The 27412-nt window shown below is 46.5% G+C and overlaps 1 protein-coding gene across 3 annotated transcripts in view; it reads left to right on the plus strand.

Annotated features, from left to right (window-relative positions):
- TRAPPC9 (trafficking protein particle complex subunit 9) overlaps positions 1-27412 on the plus strand; it is a 387984-nt gene that overhangs the window by 15531 nt on the left and 345041 nt on the right. For 2 of the 3 annotated variants that reach the window (XM_052651547.1, XM_052651545.1), the window contains exons 5-8: positions 2253-2398; positions 5220-5348; positions 13309-13335; positions 24996-25117. In XM_052651547.1, the coding sequence (XP_052507507.1) occupies positions 2253-2398; positions 5220-5348; positions 13309-13335; positions 24996-25117 (424 nt within the window). The remainder of the gene's footprint in view (positions 1-2252; positions 2399-5219; positions 5349-13308; positions 13336-24995; positions 25118-27412) is intronic. The other variant, XM_052651546.1, reaches the window with a different exon arrangement.

Consider the following 27412-nt stretch of genomic DNA (forward strand, 5'->3'; position numbering starts at 1 on the left):
GGGGGGTGGGCGTGTGTGTGTGTGTGTGTGTAGCAGGGTGGGGGTGAGGCCCCTCTAGGTGTCTGTGTGTGTGTGTGTTTAAGGGTGGAGGTGAGGCCCCTCTAGGTGTTGGTGTGTGTGTGTGTAGCAGGGTGGGGGTGAGGCCCCTCTAGGTTTCTGTGTGTGTGTGTGTATAGCAGGGTGGAGGTGAGGCCCCTCTAGGTGCCTGTGTGTTTGTGTGTAGCAGGGTGCAGGTGAGGCCCCTCTAAGTGTCTGTGTGTGTGTGTGTGTGTGTTGCAGGGTGGAGGTGAGGCCCCTCTAGGTGTCTGTGTGTGTGTGTGTTGCAGGGTGGAGGTGAGGCCCCTCTAGGTGCCTCTGTGTGTGTGTGTGAAGGGTGGAGGTGAGGCCCCTCAAGGTGCCTGTGTGTTTGTGTGTAGCAGGGTGCAGGTGAGGCCCCTCTAAGTGTCTGTGTGTGTGTGTGTGTGTGTTGCAGGGTGGAGGTGAGGCCCCTCTAGGTGTCTGTGTGTGTGTGTGTTGCAGGGTGGAGGTGAGGCCCCTCTAGGTGCCTCTGTGTGTGTGTGTGAAGGGTGGAGGTGAGTCCCCTCTAGGTGCCTGTGTGTGTGTGTGTGTGTAGCAGGGTGGGGGTGAGGCCCATTTAGGTGCCTGTGTGTGTGTATGTGTAGCAGGGTGGGGGTGAGGCCCCTCTAGGTGCCTGTGTGTATGTGTGTTGCAGGGTGGGGGTGAGGCCCCTCTAGGTGCCTGTGTGTGTGTGTGTTGCAGGGTAGAGGTGAGGCCCCTCTAGGTGTCTGTGTGTGTGTGTAGCAGGGTGGAGGTGAGGCCCCTCTAGGTGTCTGTGTGTGTGTGTGTAGCAGGGTGGAGGTGAGGCCCCTCTAGGTGTCTGTGTGTGTGTGTGTAGCAGGGTGGAGGTGAGGCCCCTCTAGGTGCCTGTGTGTGTGTGTGTGAAGGGTGGGGGTGAGGCCCCTCTAGGTGTCTGTGTGTGTGTGTGAAGGGTGGGGGTGAGGCCCCTCTAGGTGCCTGTGTGTGTGTGTGTTGCAGGGTGGGGGTGAGGCCCCTCTGGGTGCCTGTGTGTGTTGCAGGGTGGGGGTGAGGCCTCTCTAGGTGTCTGTGTGTGTTGCAGGGTGGGGGGTGGGGGTGAGGTCCCTCTAGGTGCCTGTGTGTGTGTTTGTTGCAGGGTGGGGGTGAGGCCCTTCTAGGTGCCTGTGTGTGTGTGTGTTGCAGGGTGGAGGTGAGGGTGCTCCAGAGCGGGAGGGGTGTTGGAACCCAGGAGGGGCCATTGAGGTGACGGGTGGGGCGATGCGGGTCTGCTGGGGGCTGGCGGGCGGGGTAGGTGCAGCGCCCTCCTCGGGGGAGGCCTGTCGGGGGGGGGCTGTCCTGGCAGACAGGTGGGGGTCAGGCTCACGTTCCTCTTCTCTCCTCTGCCTTATGTGATGATCTTAGTTCAGCCAACGTTGGGAACAGAAAGCTCCATTCCAGAGTTGGAGAGGATGGGATTCAAGTTTGTCCTGGGATCTGTACATTCATTTAGCTAAAAGCCTCACATCTTTTGGTCTAACATAGGGGTTTTTAGTTCTTGATCAGATTGCTTTCTTGGTGAGAGGAAATTTAATATAGCTGCTGTTTTGCTTGGAAAGAAATGTTATCTTTAAAGAAAGTTAATATTCAAAAGAACGGGAATATGTAAAATGATGAAGTGAGATATTGGTATGGTTTCTCTGGTTTCTGAGTCGATACGGAGTTGGAAGCTGTTGCGTTATTTAGCAGCATATCCTTGCCAATATTTAAAGAGCTGTTAGTGAGTGTTCTGGGCCCCACCACTCAAAGCATCATTAAAGCTTGCTCTGAACTTGTGAAGATAAAGGTCTTGTTTGCAAAAGCCAAATAGTTGGCTTGTAATATGCAGCACAGCTCTCTTTATAAAATAATAATAGGTTTGACGTTAGGAAAGTGGAAGATAATTGATTTTTTTAAAAGGCCGAAACAAACTTTCTCGTGGTAATGTTATGATTGGAAAATTTGAAAAGAAGAAGCCTCCTCTCATATTATCCATGCGAAATACAGGTACTCTACTGCATGTAGAAAATAACTTGGCTCATATACTGGCAATGATGGTGGCTGGCTTTCAACCGTAGAGCCTAAAGTTGCCGCCTTAGTGTTTTTTGTAGTGAGAGAGATGAACAGTGCTTAGCCAGCGTGTGCTTGGGGCCGAATCCGGGCATTGGCAGTGATAGATTTCCGTTCACCTCCGCTTTCAGACATTACAAGAAGCGGTGCCAGGGGCGCCTGCGGAAGCACGTGGGGGACCTGTGCCTGCAGGCCGGGATGCTGCAGGACTCCCTGGTCCATTACCACATGTCGGTGGAACTGCTCCGCTCGGTGAACGACTTCCTGTGGCTTGGAGGTAAGAGGACCTGGTGAAGAGGATCACATACGCCGTGGTAGCAACCGATCCTTGGGAAAGGAGAACACTGTGGAAAAATGGCTCTGAAAACATAGGGTGAGGGTGGGGAAGCTGTCTGCTGAGCGGGCTGCAGTGGGGAATCTTCGGAGTGACCACCTCGCCTTTCCACGCACCCTTTCCCAGTCACGCCTGCATTTCCGTCCTGCTGGATCCAGGATGGAAACTCTCCCTAAGATGCACCGAACTTGCTTTCTGCTTTGTGTCTTTTTGCTTTTTGTTTATGTTTTAAAGCTTCCTTGGTGGCTCAGTGGTAAGGAGTCCTCCTGCCAGTGTAGGAGTTGCAGGAGACCTGGGTTCAATCCCTGGGTCGGGGAGATCCCCTGGAGAAGGAAGTGGCAACCCACTCCAGTACTCTTGCCTGGAGAACCCCAGAGACAGAGGGGCCTGGTGGGCTACAGTCCATGGGGTCGCAAAGAGTCAGACACGACTGAGTGACTAAACAACAGTTTTTTAAAGCACATCTTGCCCTCTGCTTAGAATGCCACTCCCCACGTTAGTCGCCTCTTCCACTCATCCTTCCAAACCTCATCTGTAGGTCAGCTGATGAATGGATGAACGAAATGCGGTGCATGCATGCGTTCAGTGGAGCACTGTTCAGACATAAACTCCAGTGAGGTAGTGATACCAGCACAACACAGACGAACCCTGATAACATCACGTCAAGGAGAAGGAGCCATACACAAAAGGCCGCACGGTGTATGACTCTGATGGTCTGAAATGTCTGCGCAGGCAGACCTAGAGGCGGAGAGGACGGGATTGCAGATGACTGGTTGCCTGGGCTGGGAGAGGGGGTTGCGGGGGAGGGGGGAGAGGGGGATGGGGAGGGTCTGCGGATGGCAGTGGGCTTTCTCTGCAGGAGATGGAAAGATTCTGGGATTAGACAGTGGTAACGGTTGCACAGCAGTGAATGTGCAAAACTGCTGAATCGTACACTTTTGACTGGGTGACTTACATCTCAACTAACAAAACTTAGAAAGCTGCTTCGAAGGACAGCCTCTTCTGACCCCTCCATGGAGTGGGTGCAGTGGGTCTTGTACAGAACCCCGTCTGCACGGAGTGTACTTTCCATGCTGGGGCTGCCTGTTAGCGTGTTTTTGTCCTTCAGGGACTGTCTCCTGCAGGCGGGAGTGGGAGGTGTGGTCTGTGTGTGTCCATCAGCTAGCGCGTTGTAGGTGTTCCGCAAATGCTTGTTAAATGAGTGCGGTGCCAGTGAGGACTGAAATAGGGCTCTTTCCTGGAAGAGGCCAGCAGCTCGGTCAGAGGGCCCATCAGCCACTTACAGTAAACACAAGTCAGAGGGAAGCAGCGAGGTTCTTCAATAGATTAGCGGCGTCCCATAGGACACACTCGGAGAAGGAAATGGCAACCCACTCCAGTATTCTTGCCTGGAGAATCCCATGGATGGAGGAGCCTGGTGGGCTACAGTCCATAGGGTCGCACAGAGTTGGACACGACTGAGCAACTAACACAGGGATAGAACACACTAAGTGTAAATTTTAAAATGAATTTTGTAATTTGGCTTCTTAAAGGAGATAGGGAAAGAGAAGGAACAGATGGGGAAAAAATGAGAAACTGGTAAAGGACTAAGCAGGAGGGATGGCAAATGGGAGTCTTCCTGTCTCCTTGAAGGAGAGATCTGTAACGAGTTGTTCCGGGCTGGTGGAGTAGGGCTGCAGCTTAGGCACTCACCCCCAAAGAATGCCACTGGGCCCCCGACCCACCTAGTGAGGACGGCCGGTTGGGTTCTGTGAAGGCGGCGTGAGTGACTGCCACTGGTGGCCTTTTTCATTCTGGGTCCCTCAGAAACACACAGGGGGGTCTCCCAGGGACCCCAGGACGTGTAACATCACAGCAGATTGACCACAGAAGCAGGTGTGAGAATCCAGCACACTTGTGTCCAGTCAAACATTAAAGAATTAAAAAAATGCAAAACAGTGTCAGCCTTCCAGCACATAGTTTTTGTTTTGAAACGTAGTTATTGTTCATTGAAATTTAGCACATAACGGGCTTATTATTTTCTAAAAGGTTTGAACACATAAATATTTAAATCTTTTTCTAGTTTTATTTTCAAACATGGTAAGTGTCTGTAGATGTAACCTGCACAAAAAAAGCATCCAGGAGTTCTGAGACCAAAAAGTTTGAGAACCTCTGAGCTGCTGGATAAAGACGAACACTGCCCAGAACTTGTGGGGCGGGTGGCCCAGCCCAGGTTGTCGAGGTGTGACTCCCAGCAATGGAAGATGGGCATGCCACAGCAGCCGCAGTTGCCTCTGAGGGGCAGACGGCCTGCCAGGTGTTTGCTGCAGATGGGCCGATGCTGTCCGGGTCAGTGATGCGGAGAGGTGTTCTGCTCCCGCGGTGTGGCCCACTGGTATGGTTTCAAGGATACTTTCGACGTGGGGCACTTTCTGCTCCGTCCATCTGCAGTGTCGAACTCCAGCAGAGAGCTTGCCACACAGTGTGAACTGGACTGCCGGTTAAAGGAATGAATGAACGGCCTGTTCACTCGTGTTCAGCCCCTCAGTGAGACTTTGAGCTTCACGAGAACTTTCTGTGCTGCCAGCCTCGACCCAGGCCCGCCAGGCATGATAGGGGCCCTGGTCCTGTTTGTAACAAAGCCAGCGATCTGTAGGTTTGACCTGTGTTTGGGGGAAAGCTGGCATTTTCCACATCATCAAACTGCTCACATCATTCTTAGGGTAGTTTTTGGCTAACGATGGGCTGCGAACTTTATTAACCGAACCCTTTGTTTAATGCCCAGCTGCCCTGGAAGGGTTGTGTTCGGCCTCTGTCATCTATCACTACCCTGGTGGAACTGGTGGTAAAGCCGGAGCTCGCAGGTTCCCGGGGAGCACCCTTCCTGCAGAAGCGGCCAACAGACATCGACCAGGTGAGCTCCGCTTCTGCCCTGTGTCGGGCCCCGTGACCGTCCTTAAGCAGGAGCAATCCACTACGGTCCCCTCTGAGTGAAGCCTGCCTGCTATTTGAATAAAGAGTAGAATCTGTTGAGTCAGAAATCCTGCACATGAGACCTTGTCTTCTGATCCTGTAAAAATACGTATTGATCTCATTGAGTCTTATCGAATGATATTACTGGATTGCAATGATGGGTTGATCTCTGGAGCAGCCGCATGAAATTTCCTGGTAGACCGACTTTGAAGTTCTGTGTCTGGGTCCTTGTCATAGTTTCTGGGTTTTTGGTGAAGGGAGTCCTCGCTGTCAATTTTAACAGCCAACTGAGGGACCAGTTTTTTTTTTTTTTTTTTCTGGTTGATGGAGTTCTTTTAATCAGTGAAGTTTGATTTGCTGATGTCGTGTTGGCATATGGAGAGAGTAAAAAACCATCTTTGGAGGAGCAGACCCGCAGACGCTTGTTCTGTGAACTTGACCCTTTTGACCCTTAATGAATGAGTTTCCCGTAAACGCTTAGGATGCAGTTGTGCTACCTCACAGGTCACGGAGATAGTAACAGAGAATGCAGAGGTCAAGGCTATACATAAAGCTGCTAGGCTTTTTTTTTGATCCGTGAGATTTTCATAGATTTTTTTTTTTTTAACCCCCAAAGAAGAACCCTATGACAGTTGATGAGTATTGGAAGGGAAATGGCTTACATTTCTTTTCCCCTCAGTTTTACCATTTTCCCCGACACCAGCAAAGACTGCAGAGACCACCTTTATGAGTCAGTCTGTGTAGCCTCTTGGTCTGAATTCTGTGTCAAACTGCTTAGATAAAGCTGTGATGGCTCTCGAAGATGTTTTATCATCCTTCAGCAGACCGTTATTCATGGGTCTAGTGGGGTCTCAGTCACTAGAGAGGAGGGTAAAGCAGCTGACGTGATGAAATCTGAGGTCTAGAAGGCCTCTGCTCCCCACTTTCCCATGTTCCGATTCTGACTAGAGATGCCTCTGATCGGTGCTCACCACCTGTGTTTTTCCCATGTTGTTGTAACTGCTGCTTCTGCGACAGGATCTCGGCATTTCAGCCAGTGGCCCAGTGCTTAAATCTCCAACCCAGGGGACAGCTGTCTTCTCTTCTCTGTAGAGAGTCTGCTCTCTCTCTGGGGACGCCTTTTGTTTTATTCTTTCCCTGAGATTTGAAGAGAAAATGTGGTACGACTGTGCCACTCACGTGACTAGTGAGATTCCAGAGACCTTTTACGGTAATCTTTCAGTCTCTCCTCCTGCTGAATAAAGGCAAAAAAATGTTTTAAACCTGAAAATTGCTCTGTCTGCAGTAGAGAAAAGTCTTTATTTAGCCCTGCGTGGTGTGCAGCACTTGAGAACTTTTTATTGTTGGAGGCAGTCCGAGATCACCCCGTAGGCTCGGATGAGAGCAGAAAAGCCACGCTGCCCTTGTTTAGACGGGAGTTGGTTTCACTGCCTTTCAGGCAGTAAAGGGTCCAGAGCTGTGCACGGATTTGATATCATGAGCATGCATGTCCATGTTGCTTCATCTTGGATACAGATTTCAAGATTACTCAGTTTGTAGCCCCATCTCACACCATGAGTTTACCGACCTACTCTTTGAGATGAAGGTGAGACAGTCTGATTGTTTTAACATTCTTCCTTGAATTCTGTCTCAGGTTCCTCCTTCACCAGCAAAGCAGCGAAAATACAGATGTCATTTAATGCCGATGTGACCTGGAGCCAGTTTAATCTCTGTGCCTCAGTTTCCCTACCTGTGAGATAGGGGAGATAATAGTTGTATTTCCCTCAGCGGGTCCTTGTGAAGGCTGAATGAGACATGAGGCACGTGGAGAGGGCCTGCACAGCCTCAGCCAGTCCTGGATAAATGTTGGGGGCTGTTATATATCAGTAGTAGTATTGTTGATTGTCAGGCAGTTTTAAGACTTGGTGATATGAGTCCATGCATAAAGTTAAAAGACTCTAGACATCTCAGATCTGCTTTATGTACTTCTCAAGATTTCACCTGAGAAAAGGGATTTTTTCCCCCTTAAAATTGAGTTTAGTTTAAAAATGCATTCTGTAGTCCCTCTTTTCACTTTAATTCTCCTTCTGTTGCATTTTTTTTTTTTTTTGGACAAAACTTCACTTTCTTGTATTCAGAGTTTAGAGGCCACTCAATGTTTTTCTGGAGACTTGGCCCTTTAAGCCTATAATTAATGGACAAAACTTGGTTTAAGCCTATAATTAATGGACAAAACTTGCTTTATTACAAAATCAATTGGACATTGTACAATCAGTCCAAAAGGAAATGCTTATTGACTTACAAATATTCCTCCTTTTTGGACTAGCTTAAATTACTAACAGCAAGCATCATCACCAAAACAGCCAGGAATCATTTGGCACCTCCCCCCAGCCAGGCTGTGCTAACTGCTTCCTGAGGTTTTACCCCATAGCAGGTATTTGAAGGTAGTTATCAGTAACTCCCTTTTGCAGGCGAGGGACTGAGGTTTAAGCGGATTCGGTCGCTTGGTCCGAATCGCACTGCTCTCAGGGGCAGGCTCGCGGCGGGAACCAGGCTGGGCTGACCACAGCGTGCGTCCTCAGTTGCTCCTGTAATCAGCCTCCCGTTGACTGGCTTCCCAAACTGCAGTGTGTTCATAAATGACCGGCTTTAGTGATCTCAGCCTCACGAGGCCTTCAAAGAAGAGATACCGGTGAGAACACAAGATAGAGCAGCAGAGATTAAAATTGTATGTTTTCGCAAATGTTTTATTCTCAGCTAGTGACCTAAAAAGTTAGGATTTCTTAACTCTGTAAGCATGAAAAACGAAACAGTGAAAGTGATTACAGTGCAAAAGAGAAATGGGCTTTGAACATGCAAACCTGCCACTCTTTTTCTCTAGTGAGGCTTGTTGCAAGGAAAAGTTATGCAGACTGAATTGGTTTCATGTAGTTTGTAGTATGGAAGAAAGGATTAAACCACTGAGTGTTGAGGGAAAGTTAAATTTTTATTGTTTTCTCTCCTTATGATGAATATGCAAGATTTTTTTTTTATGGCTTAAGTATATTTCCTCATTTGTGAAATTTGAAGAATGTTATTTACCTTGTCTGACTGAGTCAGACACCTTGTACTAAGCACCCAAGAGATGTTCAGTAAAAACTTGCTGTCACAATGACAGATAATTTAGAAGGATCAACTGAATTACTGATGCATATTCACTGTGTATATACTTTATATGAATGTGACTTAAAGTGACAAGGATTCAGTTACTTCTTTTTTTAGTGCAGTAGGAAGTTTTGATGAAATGAGTGCCTTCCTTTAGCTAGGGACTAGCTTAATTGTCTAAAGCTGAAGAACTTGAAGATTATTTGTACAGAACATACATTTTTTACAACTCATAATCCATATTGCTGTGTAATCATCCACTGCTACTGCTAAGTCACTTCAGTCTTGTCTGACTCTGTGCGATCCCATAGACGGCAACCCACCGGGCTCCCCCATCCCTGGGATTCTCCAGGCAAGAACAATGGAGCGGGTTGCCATTTCTTCCTCCAATGCATGAAAATGAAAAGTGAAAGTGAAGTTGCTCACTAGAATCTCTTAATTGCTAGGAATTTGACCACAGCCACTGACCCTTAGAAAAATCATTATTGATTATTTTCAGAGAATAAGCTTATTTCTCTGGTAGTTAAAATTTTGATTTTTTTCCTGTACCCTTAATAGGTTTTAAGTAATCAAAATGTTGATTTGACATCTGTCATTTTTCTTTTATAGAGAGAATAAAAGTGGAGCTCATAGTGTTTTAACATATAAATAAATGTTTGATTTATTTCAACAAAATTGTATGATTTGTAGTTAACCACTCTTTGGGAGTGGCTCGGATGGTAAACAATCCGCCTGCAATGCAGGAGATCCAGGTTCGATCCTTGAGTCAGGAAGATCTCCTGGAGACAGGAATGGTAACCCACTCCAGTCTTCTTGTCTGGAGAATCCATGGACAGAGGATTCTGGTGGGTTATAGTCCATGGAGTCGCAAAGAGTCAGACATAACTGAGCAATTTCACTACACTACTGCTACTCTTTGGGAAGTGTTTTGCCAGACACTGGGACGACCTGCTTGTGGAAGCATGCAGACCTGCCTTTCATGAATATAGAGCGGGTACAGCCAGTGCAGGGCGTGAGGCTGTGCAGAGCTTTACAGCTGGCCGCTGGAAGGGCGGGTCTGGGTCTCAGCCTCCCCGCCTGTGACGAAGAGGCTGGACTGGATTCCTTCTTCTAAGCTCAGTTTCCACGAGCCTGTGTCTTTTGTTTATGTTCAGGAATGTTAACAATTTCAGATTAAATACTGAATTCCATTCCCTCCCCTGAAGCAGAATTCATTGTGTGCTATTAGTATATAAGCTTTTAGTTACAGGCTCTGCATCTCCTATTTTTGAAAACCTTTTATTAATCCTTTATTATACAGAAAGCCTTTCGGGCCATAGGTGGCGCTGTTGCACCTTTAAAAAGTCTTCATTTTCCTGTTTGTGGAAGATTTAACTGATGGTCCTTTAATTTGACTTTAGTGCTTCAGGATAGCACATTGTCATGTCTGGGTACCTGGAAGAATTATTCTAGTTATTTATACCTTATTTTTATTCTGTAATCTCAGTGTGAAAATTTTAGGCTTGCCGTGCAAACAATGGCAAAATTGGACTTTTCTTCCAATATTAGAAACCAGTGAGCCACGACTTTATAAAACAGAAGTGGTCCCTGGAGCACCTTAAAGCAGAAAAATGTGTTGAACTCCCTGAGTATTGAACCCGCTGCTGTGCGTTAATCAGTGGGAGGTGATTTGGTTGGTGTAGGAGGGCGGGTAGGTTTTTGACTTGGGTTGAGTTCACATGCTACCCCTTTAGCCGTGCCAACTTGAGTCAGTTCTTTCTGAGTTTCCCCCTTGTGTGTAAAATAGAGATGCCACTCCCTGCTTTGTAGAATGCTGAGAATTAGAAGTTATGTGAAGTGTTATAGCATGGTGGTTATCTCAAAAGAGCACAAACCCTTAGCTCTTGTTTGGTATGAAGCCATCATTTTACAGTCTTTAGCAATTACGAAGGAATTAAAACAGGGAAAGCTGGTTTTATGATGAAAGATCCAATTAAGAAATGGGTAAAGTATTTGAAGAGGGTCAGTAGTTCCTGTACTCACAATTTAGCAGCAGCATTGGAATGAGGCCGCCGTACAGTCACCCTGAACATTAAGCCGCACCAATTTTGGCTAATTAATTCATGCTGGGGCTCAGGTGGGCCCAGTAATTACACTCCTGTTTTCTCCACCAGCCAGCTGAGAGATGGGGCAAAAGTGTAGGGGGTGGAGGGAATGTCCTCTTCGTTACTGATGAGGCCTCATTCTCCGTACACTTCAGGGCTTTGGGGAAACGGGTGTCCTAATATTGGTCCTGGGGCTGGAGAGGCCGCTCCGGGCCACCGTGGGCGCTCGCAAGGGGACCTGGCCCCGCCGTGCTCGGGGCCGTCACGTCACAGAGCTGGGCATCCTGGGCGCTTCCCGAGCGTGGCCAGCACCTGGGCAAAGGAAGGTTTCCCGGGTCCCCCTTGTCGCCCAAACTCCCCGAGCCCACTCCTCAGCCCGTTTGTGTGAGGAGGGCTGGCCGTGGATCAGAGGTCAGGAGTGTGGAGGGCAAAGCCCATGGGGTCACAAAACAGCTGGACAGAGCTGAGCACGCACGCGCGGCACGCTTCACAGGCACCGTTTGTTGAGCACCTGACGTGCACTGCCTGCTTTTCTAAGCATTTTACAGACGCTACTTTAATCCTTTAATCCTCACAACAACCAAGTGAGGTGGGTTGGATTATGATCCCAATTTTACAGATGTGGGGATTGAGGCACAGAGAGCCAGGGTAGGTGATTTGACCAAGGTAACAGAGCTGGGCAGAGCTGGGATTCAAACCCCGGCAGTCTGGCTCCAGGCTCTCAGAGTTCAGCCCGTCTGTGGATCTGTCCATGCACCTGTCCATCGGTCCGCCTGGAAACGGTGGGAAAGGGAGAGTGACGCGGGTGTTCACAGCTGCGTCTCAGCCCGGTCCATGCACCGTGACCCTCATTTTTCGTGGTCTAAGCAGCAGGTCTGTTCGAGTTTGGTTAATGTGAAACCTGTCCATCGGGGGTGGATGACGCTGATAATATAATTCCTGAGCACACTGAGGTACCCATGGAGCTCTGGCTGGACGATGTCCTGTTTCTCATTGTGATTTCTTCAGACAGTGCCAATTATTATCTTCACACGACCTCACACACGGACATGAGATGAGAAGCTTCTAAGTAGCCCAGATAATCAGCAGAGCCCACCAATCATAAGACTGTCCTGTACCTAGAAGTGGGTTTAATGAAAGGAAAGAGCTTCCAGGGAGTCCAGTTAAAGTCCAGCTGGTAGAAAGCAGTCCATTTTTTTGTGGCTGAGCTTGTTGTTCGAAAAGATCGGATTAGATGAATTAGCTTAAAAGACAGAAAAGGGTCATTTCAGGTGGTACATTCACACTAGTAAGAAGTGGTAGTTGACCGCCTGGGTGAGTCATGAGATAAAAAGATTTTTACAAACTTCATAAAACAGCCTGAAAAGCTCTGCAGTCTCAGTGCAGTTAGCATGGGACCCCCTTCATCCCTGGACGCCCTGAGGGGTTGAGTAATTGATGATTGTGATAATGACTCTGAGGCATCAAAAAAAAAAAAGGTCTCCTATTTAAAGGATGTGGCACAGGAGACTATATTTGATCAGAGTTTTCACTGAACAGGACATTTTTAGCACCATCTTGAAATCCCAAACTCCCCGAGGTTCCCCGCAGCCAGTACCCTCTCAGTGCAGCCCTGGTGGCACTTGTTGGGGGCCGTGATGGAGCACCTCCCCGGCTCCCCGTCCGCCCATCAGTCTGTCTGCCCCGCAGGCTTTCTCATCCCCACCTGCCTTGTAGGGCTGCCCTGACAGTCACACGTGATAATGGTCAAGCGTTGCGTTTGGTGCATAGTCAGTGTCAATGATGGAAAGCACCTGTTTGTTATTATAATGGTGGCTTCTGGATTGCAGTGATTTTTAGTCTGCATTTAAAAGTAAAGATTGCAATACACAAAGTGGCTGTTAAGTAGCGTCCTGGGAGCTGTTCTCTGTGTGGACAGTTGAATACATGTGCTATTTCAATACAACTGTGTTATTGGGACACAGCTTTGTGTATCTCGTTAATGTGTTTAAAAACTGCCAGAGCTGATGATCGGCAGAATTCTTGGATCCAGTGCCTCTTAGGTTGTGATTCGCCATCGTGAGAAATTGCAGTCTACGGAGAAGGCTAACTGGGTCTCATTGGCATTTGGATGGCTCAGCAGATGATCACGGCTTTCAAAGCCTTCTTGATACTTAATGAAGTTACCAGTCTTGTGTTGTAGACTACAGAGCTACCTTCTAGAAACTGGAAATCCTCAGCTTGTGAAGTGTCCAGTAATTCAGTGTGTGTGTGTGTGTGTGTGTGAGTGTGTGTGTGTGAGTGTGATCTCAGGAAAGGAGAAGTAAGTTCCATGTAGCCATCTGATACCTTTCTCCTCCAGACCAAGGTGTGGGCATTTATTTACACAAATAAATTGGTAGTTCACTTTCACTTATGTCATTTGGCCGATTTGAGGGAATAAATTGTCATGCTTGTTTCAGAAGGGGCGGGAGGCAGACAGGGAGGCACGTTACAGTTTGTGCAGGGTATGAGAACCAGTAGCTTTCCTCTTTTCCTTCTAAAGCATAAAGACATTGAATTGTAACATACTGTTACTCAGAATTGTTTTTCTGATCAGACACAAGTGTCTCAGAGTTTTCAAGGCTATGTGAATTATGAAATGTGATTTAGTAGTTATCTTTAAAAGTGGTTTTGTTTTTCAGATAAAAGATCATAATCTGTTCTTTCTTCCAGGGGCCCAAGAAGTTCTCATTGACCCAGGTACATGATCTATGTGCTTAGTCTCTTTGGTTATTTTCTTTAAGTGCTTGTTTCATGGTGATGTGAATGAATGGTTACAGTTTCTGGATTGTGATCTTTGGAACGTGCTGATTTAAGTAGCTTTAAATCAGTACAGTTACAAACGTGATCGCTGTTTGTTCCTTGTTTGATGGGGCACCCTATTGATTGATGCTGTCTGTCCAGGAGGGAAGTCCTTCCTCCAGCATGGTTAAGTGAATGATTTACAGTGTGCCTTTAAAATCCTCTGAATGCACTGAGCATGCCTGTCCAGTTAATTTTGAAGTCATGATTCTGCTCTGATTCTGTGGCTTATGCTCCTCTCAGTGTGAATTTGAACTCTCTGTTGCATTTTTTGTGTGTGTTAACAGGGAAAGACATTGTGCATTTTTTTTTTTTTTTTTGCAGAGGTGGGTTTTCCTTTCCCCTCTTAATGTCTTCTTTAATTAATATAGCAAAAATCTCTTTTATTGCAGTGTGTAATTATTTCAAAAAGTGAGATCTATTATTTTCTGGCTTAATTGGAAACGATGACAAAGAGTCATAAAAAAAAAAAGGAAACCCTCCCATCCTTTGAAGGATAGAAATCAGGGGGTCATGCTTGCACGTGCTTTGTGGCCAACACACCTTCCCTCATCTCACTGTATATCTTGCTTCTGAGATGAAACTGCTTCAGGTTTGTAGGTTTTTGTTTTAACATTTGTGTTGCATTCTTCCTCTAGGCTGATGTTCCCTGATGGAGTTTGTAGAAGTGTTTCCCTTCCTGTATGTAGGAAGGGAAGCAAAATGCTTTGGTGTTTTCAGGAGACCCGAGTTGCTGATGAGAAAGCAGCTGAGGTTGGGCTCTGTAGCTGAAGGACACCCCTGCACCTCCTGGCTGAAACCAATGAACAATGAAATCAGTGTTAGATGTGTTGGTGTTTGACCAGTAGAAGTTATTGAGGCCACACTGGCTAGTTTTGCCTGACAGGAAGTCCTGGATTCCCTCGTGGGAGAACTGGATGCTTTACTAAGTAGAAGGAGCTTAGCGAAGTCAGAACAATCAGTCACACGTTGAAATTAAAGGAAGAATGTAATATGTTTTACTTCTGCAACTTTTCAAGATAAGGTGGTATTGGGATGAAACTGAGTCTTGAGTGCTGAGAGTGAAGTGGGGGTGTTTCTGTGGGCGCTGATGTTCAGGCGCATGTCAGGGTCCCGTGGCAGAGCTTGAGGCTGCCTGCAGAGCCCGGGTCTGGTGTCCCAGGGCGTCCTCTGTCATGGTTCCAGGCGAGAAGGACGCAGCCTCGGCCTCTCCTCCCCAAGGGAGAGCAAGGAGAGACTGAGATTCTGCACCTCCACCCCCCTCTGCCGCTCCCCCCGGTCCTCTCATGCCCCGGGCCACTGCAGTTCATCGGGAACCTTCTAGCCTCTGCTCGTGGGGCCTTTATCCAGGGCTGGCTGCACCCCCTCTTCACTCGCCAGCATCTCCTGTCTCAGACGTTAGGCTCGTCTCCTCTGCCCGCTAAACCCCGGCACGCGTGTGGGTGGGAAGCCTGCTGGTGGGGAGCCTGGCGCTGACTCTGCCTCTTGACGGCTGGTGTTCTCTCATTTGGCTCCATAGAAAACCCAGCCCGAAGCTGGATCATTATCTTTTAATTTTTGAGCTTTCAATGGATGAGTTATTTGAAGCAAACTGTCTCAGGGTTTTTGCTGCCCTCTTTCTGCACAGACGTTGCACGAGCTGGAAGGAGGAGTTTGACAGCCCCTGGTTACTGGCTCCGGTGCTTGTTTGGTGGGGTGCACCAACCCGAGCAGACCAGGCTTCTCCCCCAGCCGTTTCTCACAGCTCAGCTTCTCAGCCCTTGAGCGGCGTTTGAAGAATGCTTCGTGGTGTCACACTGTTATTTCCTGTCATTTCTGAGTGTTTTGTGAACGTTCAGCCCCTGTTTCCAGTGAAATGATTTTTTGTCCAATTCAGTTAACTCAGATTTGCTTTTCCCATTTTCATGTTGACGGGAGTTTCTTCTTCCTGTAATAAAAGTGAGCAGTTTGCACTTACAGTGTCAGAGTACTGGTCCAAGGGGCTTTTTCACTCTGGACAGTTTTCATACAGCTCACCCACTAATATATGCAGAGGCTCTACTGTGTGCCCAGAGTGGAGTGTCACTGTCAGTCTTGGGCGTTTTCATCGCCCCAGTCACCCCCCCATTTGCCCTGACCTCCTCCGTCCCACGCAGCAGCTCTTCTCTCTGGATTTGCCTGTTCTAGACATTTCATGTAAATGGAGTCCTACAACTTATGGTCTTTTGTGACTAACTTCTTTAGCTTGGCATGATGTCTTCAATGTCCATGTTGTAGCATGGGTCAGTACTTCATGTTTTGATTTTGCTGAATGACATTTCACCTTTCGGATAGACTTTTGGGTTGTTTTTCCTTTTTGGCTGTTAAGGAGTAATGGTGCTATGAACATTCATGTGTAAGTTTTTACGTGGACACTTTTCCAGTTCTTGTATGTGCCTGGGAAGTAGAAGTACTGGGTCATGGGGTAGCTAAATGTTTAACTATTTGAGGAACTGCCAGATTGTTTTCCAAAGTGGTTGTGCTAGTTAACAGTCTTACCAGCAGTGTATGAGAGTTTCAGTTTCTCTCTCCTCATCAATGCTTGTTATTATCTTTCCTTTATTTTTTTTGCAGTTCTATAACTTTATTTGATAATTACTGGACAGTTTTCATCCACAGTAACCATCTGTAGATCTTTGATGATGGTGACAGATACATAGGTAGCCAACATACAGAGCTTGGGTGGTGAGTCTTCCTCATGCTTTCTGACAACCTCACACAACATGGGACACTCTTTGTTCCTTTGGCCCAGCAGCTTTGCTGAGCTTGGTGTCAGCCCACACATCTGGAGTCCTGTCTCCTTCATGACAGATTTCAGGATTTCTCTGAATACCCGAGGGGTGCGCTTCTCGGAAACCCCTCCATGGGAGCTCTGGTGAGAGTTGATAGTGTATTTTCTGGTGAGCACCTTGTTGATGGTGGACTGAGCCTCCTCCTTGCCACCCTTCTTGGCGGGAGCCACCTAACCCAGGCGACAAGGAGGCTGCGAGTGGAGTGGGACAGACCCAAGCCTGGTCCTCTCTCCTGGCCAGCTTCATGCAACCGTCCCTGGGGCTCTTGGAGTCCCAGGTCTGGGTGGTGTTATCTTTTTGATTATAGCTATTCTTATGAGTGTTAAGTGGATTCTCCTTGTAGGTTTTTTTTGTTTTGGTTTAAAATGTAAATGTGATCTTTATTTGTATTTGTAAATATTTGTGTACATTTAGTAACGGTAAAATATCATAAGTTTGCCATATTAGATATATATATATATATATGGAGTATAGCTGATTTACCATGCTGTGTTGGTTTCAGGTATACAGTGGACTGAATCAGTTATACATATACTACATAAAATCCACTCTCTTTTTTAGATTCTTTTCCCATAATAGGCCGTTATGGAGTGCAGTTCCCTGGGCTATGCAGTAGGTCTGCCTTAATGTTTTATATAGAGAGCAGAGTGTCTGTGTCAATACCAGTCTCCCAATCTGTCCCTCCCGCCTCGATCCTCGGGTAATGGTAAGTTTGCTTTCTGCCTCTGTGACTCTGCTTCTGCTTTGTGAACAAGCTCATTTGCACCCTTTCTTTAGGTTCCACGTGTAAGCAGTGTCGTTCATTCGTCTCTTGCGCCTCCCTCCACTCGGTAGACAGTCTCTAGGTCCGTCGCTGCTGCTGCACGCGGTGTTGGTCTGTTCTTTTTCGTGGCTGAGCGGCACTCTGTTGTGTATGTGTACCGCGGCCTTCTTCGTCCATTTCTCCACTGCTGGGCACTTAGGTTGCTCCCGTGTCCTGGCGACCGTAGACAGTGCTGCAGTGACCGTTGCAGGGCATACATCTTTCTGGGTTGTAATTTTCTTCATCCTTGTAGTTTTGATTTGATTTCCTTTATAGCTAATGGTACCAAACATCTTTTCATTGTGCACATTGGCCATTTGTACATTTTGCTTGAAAAATGTCTTTTCAGGTCCTTTATTTTTTTTCTAAAATATTTGTTTATATATTTGGCTGCTCAGGGTCTTCGTTGTGGCGTGCAGGCTCCTTGTTGCAGCATGTGGGATCTAGCTCCCTGGGCAGGGAACAGACCGGGCCCCCTGCATTAAGAACAGGGAGTCTTAGCCACTGGCCCACTAGGGAAGTCCCCAGACCCTTCATTTTTGATTGGGTTGTCTTTTTATTATTGAGTTGTAAGAGTTCCTTTTGTGTCGTAGATGCAAGTTCCTTATCAGACGGTTTGCAAAAATTTTCTCCTATTCTGTGTGTTGTTCCATTTTCTTGATGGTGTCCTTTGAAGCATATAAGTTTTAAATTTTGATGAAGTCCCCTTTATCTAAATTTTCTTTGTTGCTTCTCCTCTCAGCGTCATATCTAAGATCTGAGCTATTTTATGTGAACTTTATATTTAAAGCAGTTTAATTCTTACAGCAGATCTAGGAGAGAGGCACTGTTGTTGATGAGGAGCCTGAGGTGCAGAGATGTGTGTTGACTCGGCAGGGTCACAGCTGGTGAGCAGGGGGGTGCGGGAATCCAGACCCACCCATTTGTCTCCAGCATCTGTTCTCTTAGCACCATCCTCTATTCCTTTCTATAGGACTAGTTAATTAAAGCCTTTACTTCTTTGAGTTCTTATTAATTTTTTTTCCTCATTAGGGACCTCATCTCTCCATTTACCTTGCAGAGCTTGGTGTAGTTTTATTTTAGGTCTAATGTAGGTGGAAGCACTGCTATCAGTTAATTTTTGTACTGCCCCCCCGTGATAATTGTGGCTGGTTGACCTAATGAAGTCATGCTTAAGTCTTTCCTGGTCGTCACACTAGAAGCAGAGTCATAGCTACAGGACGCTCGAAGAAAGCGTTTGACTTTATTTTGCTGACCAGTGGAATAAAACCTTGGTGTTGACGCAGATTCTAGATTCTCCAGAATAGGGTCATGGTCTCCCTTGGATTTCATTCTGTTTGGTCACGGTGCGTCTAGATGGTGCCCTGTCGTCCAGCAGATTAGTTAGAGCATGGTGCTCATGAATCATTGTGATGACAGAATTCTGGCAACAGCATCTGCTGTTTGTTTCACAAGGAGAAAAGCAATATAGAGATAGTGCTCGGATCTATTTCAGAAGCCTGGAATTTCGAGAAGAGTTCCACAAGGCATAGAAAGATATTGTCACTAATTTTAAGTCTATCTTAGACGCATTATGGTTACATAGCAGAATAAATTTATTAACTAGATTTTACAAGAGAAGTATACTCTTGATTATTTGTTTTAATTAAAATACTCTGCCTTGGATAAAGTAATTAGTGCTCATGAGTGAACAAGAATAAATTTGCATTTATATATGACATGGGGGCAGGCTTCCTACATATATATACACATGTTTTGATCTGTTTTTCAGAATATTTTAGTAGTTTTTCAACTATGTTCTAATTTTAGAATTGTATTTAAGAAGATTATCACTGTGTCTGGTGCAGTTTGCACTGTCTATCCTGTCTTATGCACAGAATTCCACCATCTCCTGGGTAAAGATTTTCCGCTCATTATATTGAGTTAATGTCATAGTTATAGGAACTGTGATTTCTAGGCCTTGCTCTCCATGCTTTTGAAGTTGGCTATCAAATATGACTTTCCCTTTGTTTCTTGGGTTTTCATTGTTCAATTAGAATTTTTGAAGATGAATGTATTTTAATATTTTGTGCAGATTTCCCTAGAAACTTGATGCATTTTCAGTTTATGAAAACTTAAATATACTCTTGTTTTTATTTTTTTAATTTAATTTTACGTTTAGCCACACTGCATGTCTTGTGGGATCTTGGTTCCCCAACCAGGGATTGAACCCAGGCCCCCGCGGTGCGAGTGCCAGCGAGTTGCTAAATCCTCGCCACTGGGTTGCCAGGCTATTCCCTACTCGTTTTTAAGTAGTTACTTTTCACGAGGTATTTGTTTCTCTTTGTAATAAAGACTTTTCATTTATTTTAAAAGTCATGTAGTTTTAATTGAGGGATGATTACTTCACAGTAGTGTTGGCCTCTGCCATAGAGGAACACGAGACAGCCCCGGGCATACACATGCCCCTCCCTCCTGAGGCTCCTCCCCGCCCACCCCTTGCTGCCCCTCTAGGTGTTAGAGAGCCCGGTTTGGGCTCCCTGAGTCATACTGAAAGCCCGCACTGGTCATCTCTTTTACATACAGTGGCGTACAGGCTCTCTCGGCGTGTCCCACCCTCCCCTCCCCCCGCAGCCTGGATCCATGTCTGTTCTCTGTGTCTGCATCTCTGTTGTTGCCCTGTAAGTGGGCTCACAGGTTGCCCTGTGAGGAAAGGTAGCAGATGGCATACAGCTTTTACACTTGGCTGTTTTTGGTTTTATTTTGAATTTTATTTTACTGTGTCTGTTTTTACCATCTTTTTATGGACTGGAAATCAGTCCGTATCAGCTTGCGAACATCATCCTGCTTCCCTCTCCAGGCCATCTTCCTGACCCAGGGGTTGAACCTGGGTCTTCCACACTGCAGGCAGATTCCGTACCATGGGCGCCACCCGGGAAGCCCCGTTCATGTTCTCTACGTGTTCTTATCCATTTCACTGTGTTTTATTTAACCAGCCTTCTACATGTGGACATTTTGGTCGCTTCCGTACTCTGTAAATTACAAATGACACTGTAGTGAAGAAGCTGGTACGTGTGCGTTTTTGTGTTGTTGGAGTTGTGTCTTCGGCATAAATTCCTGCATAGGGAATCACTGGATCAAAAGGTAAATATGTATGGACTTCTGTTTAGTTTTGCCAAATTCTTCTCCATCAGGGTCACACCGTTTGGCATTCTCAGTGGCAGTGCATGAGAATGCCTTTTCAGCACAAGTTCACCTGCAGAGCCTGTTGTTAAGCGTTTACGTTTTTGCCACTTAGACAGTTGAGAAATGGTATCTCTTACTTATTAGTGAATTTGAATTTATTTTTAACGTATAAGGGCTATTTCTGTGTTTTTTAAAAATGAATTATCTGCTCATATCTTTTGCTCATTTTGTTCTTCTGGAGTTTTAGATTTTTTTTTCTCTCAATTTTTATGGCCTGTTTATATGTTAGGGATATTAGCCCTTGGTGATATATGTTGAAAATACTTTTCTCTTTGGTTGCTTATGTTTTGGCTTTGTTTGTAGTATTTTCTCCGTGTTTTGAAGTAATTGAATTTGTTACTTTTTAAAATTGCCTTTGGGTTTGAATCATATTTGGGCTTCCCTGGTAGCTCAGCTGGTAAAGAATCTGCCTGCAATGCAGGAGGCCGTGGTTTGGTTCCTGAGTTGGGAAGACCCCATGGAGAAGGGATAGACTACCCACTCCAGTATTCTTGGGCTTTCCCGGTAGCTCAGACAGTAAATAATCCGCCTGCCATGTGAGAGACCTGGGTTCCATCCCTGGGTTGGAAAGGTCCCTGGGTTGGGAAGATGCCTGGGCTGGGACAATCCCCTGGAAGCATCCTTAGAGAGCCTTTCCTTATATTCAGGTTTTAAATGAACTTACCCAAGTTTTTTGAGCTGCTTTTATGCTCTTCTGTGGTGCATTTAGATCCTAGACCATTTGGAGTTTGTTCTTGTGTTTGGTGTGAAGTGTGGGTCTGGCTTTGTCTTTCCCCAGACGGCCTTCCAGCTGTCCCAGTGCTGGTCACTGACACGTCCATCTTTGCCCCAGTCATGGGTGCCGGAGGAGTTTATCCCACACTTGTCCTGGTTAACAGCAGACTTCCCAGCTGCCCCGTCTTCCTGCTGCTCCCCAGCAGGTCATGGCTGGTGGTGCCCACGTGGCAGGGCTTGTCTCCTCATTAGGGAGCAGGTGCATGTGACCTCGTGTGGTGCCAGCCTGCTGGTCGTTGCTGGAACCACCGTCACGCTGGTACCTGCCTGATCCAAGCCCTAGTTGTTCTCGGGGTTCTGCCTTTCTCTCTCGCTGCCTCACCAGTCTCTGCTTCGTCCCCCTGTTCCTGCTTCTCTCTGCCGAGTTTCCACCTTGTGCCTCCGGCACGCTCTCGCCCGTGCTGGCAACACAGTGACTCCCTCTTGACTGAATGACTGAACGGTCGTTGGATTGATCCTTGAGAGCCCTTGTGATGATCCCCCCCAACTTTCCCGTCCATCTTAACTGCGCCCTCTCCCTTCCTTTGCTCTTGCCGGGGTCTCAGCCTGCCCACGGCACTGATTTTTCCTGTCTGTAGACTCCGTGTTTCACGGGTTCACAATAATGTTACATGTGGGCTGTCAGAACTTTATAGGCGTCAAGAAAGATCAAACCCATTGCGCACCAGTATTTTTAGAGGGTGTTATTCTTCTGTTGAGTGAAATTAAATCATCAGCCTCACTAAGCTCTCCCGTGAGCTGTGTTCTTTTTACGTTCCTACAGATTATATTTTTCTGGGTTGCTGCCTATGCCTTTTCCCCCAGCCTCACTCCTGGAGTTCAGTAAATCATTAAAATTGAAGTAAAAGTCTCTCAGTCATGTCTGACTCTTTGCAACTTCATGGACTATGTAGTCCATGGGATTCTCCAGGCAAGAATACTGGAGTGGGTAGCCTATCTCTTCTCCAGGGGATCTTCCCAACCCAGGGATCAAACTGGGGTCTCCTGCCTTGCAGGCAGATTCTTCACTAGCTGAGCCACCAGGGAAGCCCAAGAGTACTGGAGTGGGTAGCCTATCCCTTCTGCAGGGGATTTTCCTGCCCCAGGAATTGAACTGGGGTCTTCTGCATTGCAGGCAGATTCTTTACTGGCTGAGCTACCAGTTCAGTTCAGTTCAGTCGCTCAGTTGTATCCAACTCTTTGCGACCCCATGAATTGCAGCACGCCAGGCCTCCCTGTCCATCACCAACTCCCGGAGTTCACTCAAACTCATATCCATCGAGTCAGTGATGCCATCCAGCCATCTCATCCTCTGTCATCCCTTTCTCCTCCTGCCCCCAATCCCTCCCAGCATCACAGTCTTTTCCAATGAGTCAACTCTTTGCATGAGATGGCCAAAGTACTGGAGTTTCAGCTTTAGCATCACTCCTTCCAAAGAACACCCAGGACTGATCTCCTTTAGGATGGACTGGTTGGATCTCCTTGCAGTCCAAGGGACTCTCAAGAGTCTTCTCCAAAACCACAGTTCAAAAGCATCAATTCTTTGGCGCTCGCAAAGAGTCGGACATGACTGAGCGACTTCACCCACCCTCACCACCCAGCTTTCTTCACAGTCCAACTCTCACATCCATACATGACCACTGGAAAAACCATAGGCTTGACTAGACAGACCTTTGTTGGCAAAGTAATGTCTCTGCTTTTGAATATGCTATCTAGGTTGGTCATAACTTTCCTTCCAAGGAGTAAGCATCTTTTAATTTCATGGCTCCAGTCACCATCTGCAGTGATTTTGGAGCCCCCCAAAAACTGACACTGTTCCACTGTTTCCCCATCTATTTCCCATGAAGTGATGGGACCAGATGCCATGATCTTCGTTTTCTGATTGTTGAGCTTTAAGCCAACTTTTTCACTCTCTTCTTTCACTTTCATCAAGAGGCTTTTTAGTTCTTCTTCACTTTCTGCCATAAGGGTGGTGTCATCTGCATATTTGAGGTTATTGATATTTCTCCCAGCAATCTTGATTCCAGCTTGTGCTTCTTCCAGCTACCAGGGAAGCCCCTAAATCATTAAGGGAACCCTCATTATCAGTGGTTCCCCCCTTTTTTTTAAAGGATAGGGGGACCGTTTGCTTCTTCTCCCTTGTTGGAAGCTTCTTGATGAGGTGAGTTTCCATAGGAGGAATGAAGACCCACCTCGTGCTGACTCCCACTCATCCCCTTCCTTTCTTCAAGAGAAAAGGGTCAAATTTGACAAGAGAAAGACAAATGGTTAGAGCTCCTGAGATGATGAAGATGACCTATCACCTATGAAATATTACTCCACGCCGGGGCGCAGTGTGCTGTGACCGTGAAGTGCACACAGTGCAGGCTGAGCGCGGCAGCTAGAAACGCAGGCCCGAGCCCACACCCTGCGCTGGAGAGAAGCTCTGAGGTCTGGAGAACTGGCGGGAGAGCTAGGCCTCTCCAGGACCGTTTCCTGTCCTGCAGAAACAGGGCTTACTAGGAGTCCCCCTTCGTAGACTCGCTGTGGCTTGTAAAAGAGGACGTGCGTGGATACCCCCCTGATTCACGTGTATCACGTGGATACAGATCCTGATTCCTCGTGAGTGCAGAATGACACAGGTTTCGCTGGGATGGAATCATGACCACCCAGGGTGGCCCCTCAGGGCTCCGAGGGTGCTGCGTGCTTTGGAGATGGACTCTCAACTCTGCAAGGACCCAGGGTTGTGTCATTGGGCCTTGCTGATTTGAATCTATTCTTTAGAAAGTATAGCTTTTAGGTATTTTTTTCATGTGTGCATGCCCTCTTATTATTTATAGTTCTACCCTCTCATCTCTTGCTGGGATTTTCACAAAGTCTGTAGAAACATGAAATCTGAGGCCACCTGCCTCCTCCCATCTCTCTCTTGTGCTTCTTTCTCCCCCGATTGAAGGGGCCTCTGTATAGGGAATGTTCTTTGTTATTCTTTTCCTGGAATCTCTCTCTCCGTCTGCCCATCTTTCACCTGTCCTTCTATCCGCTTACTCTTCCATCTTGTTCCAAAAAGCATCAGAGGCAGCTTACAGAATACCAGAATACCGGATGAGCTGGTGAGAAATGGGGCCTGGTTTAGACAGCAAGGCGAGGGATGAGCTTGCGCGAGGGGTGCGGGCCGTGTGAGGCACACGCCTTTGCCCCGGGAGCTCCGAGATGACAGCAAGCATGTGCCTGAGTCCCCCAGCAGAAACACGAGGAAGACAGGATGCTCGCTGTCCGTGAAATAAACAAGGGGCTTAGGAGAAGCCAGCTTTTCCTCCTCTGAGGCTTAGGAGGATAATTTTTGAATGTTCTCTGAAATCAAAGAGTATTTCATGCTTCTTTTTTTGTCAGAGTTCTCTGTGTCGTTGGTTACATTCTATAAATGGAAATGTCTCCAGAACTCTTCCCCCTGTGTGTATGATGGCTAGGGAATTAGGTGGTTCTGCTTATTGACAGGGCTTGGCCAGAAATAGAAAATGACAGCCTCAGAAAGGATGTCAGTATCTGCACGTTATGTTTTCTTTTCAGTGCTCAGTTAGGGAACATTTTCACCTAGTTTATCTCCGTTTGAGGGTGCAGTGTGGCCTCTCGCTAGCATTAGGAGCTTTGGTGCTGGGAGATAGTGCGTGCTGACTGCATTGCCGTCAAGACAACTGAGCTAGTTATTGTGGACGTGTTACTTTTATATAATGCGTTTCATGTTCTTTAATAAAAAGTTTCAACAGGGAGGAAGGCTTTATTCTGAGTTAATTAACATTGAATACAATGCTTTGACCATTTAGACTATTAAAGGGAAGGTGTAAGCGGTGAAGTCTTAAAAACGGTGTCATTATTTACATTTCAGTCGGGACTATTCAGGCTTTATCTTATCTGTGCCCCTCTTTTAAAGTAACAAAGCAACAAGACGGAAAAAGCGAAAGGTCATTTCTTGTCTTCCTCTTGGTGTGCAGGTGCGCTCACTACCAACGGCATCAACGCAGACACCAGCACAGAGATCGGACGGGCGAAGAACTGCCTGAGCCCCGAGGACATCATTGAGAAGTACAAGGAGGCCATCTCCTACTACAGCAAGGTGACGCTGCCCTGCGGGTCCTTTACGTAACCGGGAGTCCCTGTTGTGCACTGGGTGATTCTGCTACGGGACCTTCTAGTTAGTTGTTTCTGCAAGTTTTCGTGTGTTGTTCCCGGGTGCATAATGCCATATGCCTGAGAGTGGTTTTTGTTGATTGAAAACGCTGTATATTTAATTCAGTGTCTGAAAAAGGGGGGGAAAGAGGCTACCATAGCCCCACTACTCAAGATAACATCTCGATATCTATTTTCTGTCCTTTTTTTGCCAGTGTATATTATCTGTATCATAAAAATGGTGAGATTCTGTACTTATTTACCGTGTGGAGACGTACATTTTTCATTTGGCATATTATATGTGTTTCTACATTATTGAATTTTCTGTGACATGGTTTTTAATCAGCTATATAGCAATCCATTTTGTGCATACACCATTTTTTTTTCCTTTGGACTGAAGAAAAGTTTGAATTTCAAATATATTTAACTGAAATACTGGAAAAGGGCCTGGGGTTGTACAGAAGAGTGATAGCGAGTAGAAAATGAATGTCCCCTACTTCCCCTCCCCTTATAGCAACTATTAACAATTTGGGCTTCCCAGGTGGTGCTAGTGGTAAGGAACCCACCTGCCAATGCAGGAGACACAAGAGACTCAGGTCTGATCCCTGGGTCGGGAAGATCCCCTGGAGAGGGAAGCGGCAACCCACTCCAGTATTCTTGCCGGGAGAATCGCATGGACAGAGGGGCCTGACGGGTTACAGTCCATGGCGCTGAGAGTCGGACATGACTGAAGTGACTGAGTGCAGCACATATCCCTTTCGTGACCTTTATGCCTGTGAAATACACACGTGCATGTACGCATATATGAGAAATAAATGCCTACACCTATGCATAGTATATGTATGTATATATGTTTTATTTACAAAAATGAGAGCATCCTGTATAATTTTTTCTGCAGCTTGCTGCGTGCACTCAGCCATGTGTCATGGATAGCCTCCCATTTCAGGTTTGCTTGACCCTTTCAAACAGAGGCTCCTTCCAGTACGTGGGTGTAGTCATTGCTCCGTCAGTTCCTTTTGTGGGAGAAGGTCATGAATAAGACACCTGCAGCAGGGCCTAGTGCCTCTCTCTCAGAGTTCCCAGCTCACCCTGACTCACCCAGTTACCGTCTTGTGGATGGACACTTAGGTTTTCTCACTGTCTCACTCTTAGGAAAAATGCTTGACTGAACATTCTCAGTCTTGTCCAATAGATTCTTGTGTTCTTGTATGTTCTTGTGTTCCTTTAGTTAAGATTTCCGGAAGTTTAGTCACTGGATATGACACTTACATATATCATTGGTTACTTTCAAGTTACTCTCCAAATTTGTTCTCCAACCGGGGATGAAAAGATGGAGAATTACTCATTTAACCAATTTTCTATTACTGAGTATTATATACAGCCTAGACAGCACCTCAAACATAGGGAACTCCAAGGCAAACTGTAACAGTAAGGACTTTACAGCCAATAATGTCTTAGGTCTTGTTTACAAAGTGTCAGCAGATTGCCAGGAAAGCTCTGTAAGAGAGTATTCTAAGAAAATACCAAAGAGAAAACCCATCAGGAAAAGATTCACTATATTAAAAATGGTTTGACCACAACCTAAATGAAAAACCATGTAAACAAAATGCAAGCAACATCAAGAAAAAGATCTGCGATGTATGTCCACGACAGACACGAAGCTAACACCCACAATTTACAAAGAGCTATCACAGAGCAATAAGAAGCGCTCCCTAATTTAAATGTGTGCAAAGGACAAGATGGCGATAGTCTGTGGGGCTGGGCCTTCTCTGATGCAGGGGGATTTCCACCTTGGTTTTGGAGTCAGGCAGACCTGAGTTCACATCCTGCCTTCACCAGCTGCTAGCTTTGTGACCTGAGGCAAGATACTCTACTTTTAGGGGGCCCTATTTCCTTTATCTGTAAATAAGCTTAGTATTTATTTTAGGGTTTTGTATTAGAAGTGAATGAGATAATTCCCTCCTGTATTTCTAAAAGTACTGATTGCATAGTTCTGTGCTTGATGTTGGTGCCTTGGTAGGTGGTTACTAGGGAATCAACAGTGAAAAACGGGCATGGCCCCTCAGCAGAGAGCTTACGTCCCAGGACGATGCTTGTAAGCCCAGGTATGGAGCAGACTTCTAGGAAACGTCCTGTTCGTTATGATTGCAGTTTAAATCTCATTGTAATATTTAAAATGTTGTTGTTGCGCTCAGTCACGTCTGACTCTTTGCGATCCCATGGACTGTAGCCCCCCAGGCTC

This window comes from Budorcas taxicolor, chromosome 14, assembly GCF_023091745.1.
Source record: "Budorcas taxicolor isolate Tak-1 chromosome 14, Takin1.1, whole genome shotgun sequence".
NCBI classification, from domain to species: domain Eukaryota; kingdom Metazoa; phylum Chordata; class Mammalia; order Artiodactyla; family Bovidae; genus Budorcas; species Budorcas taxicolor.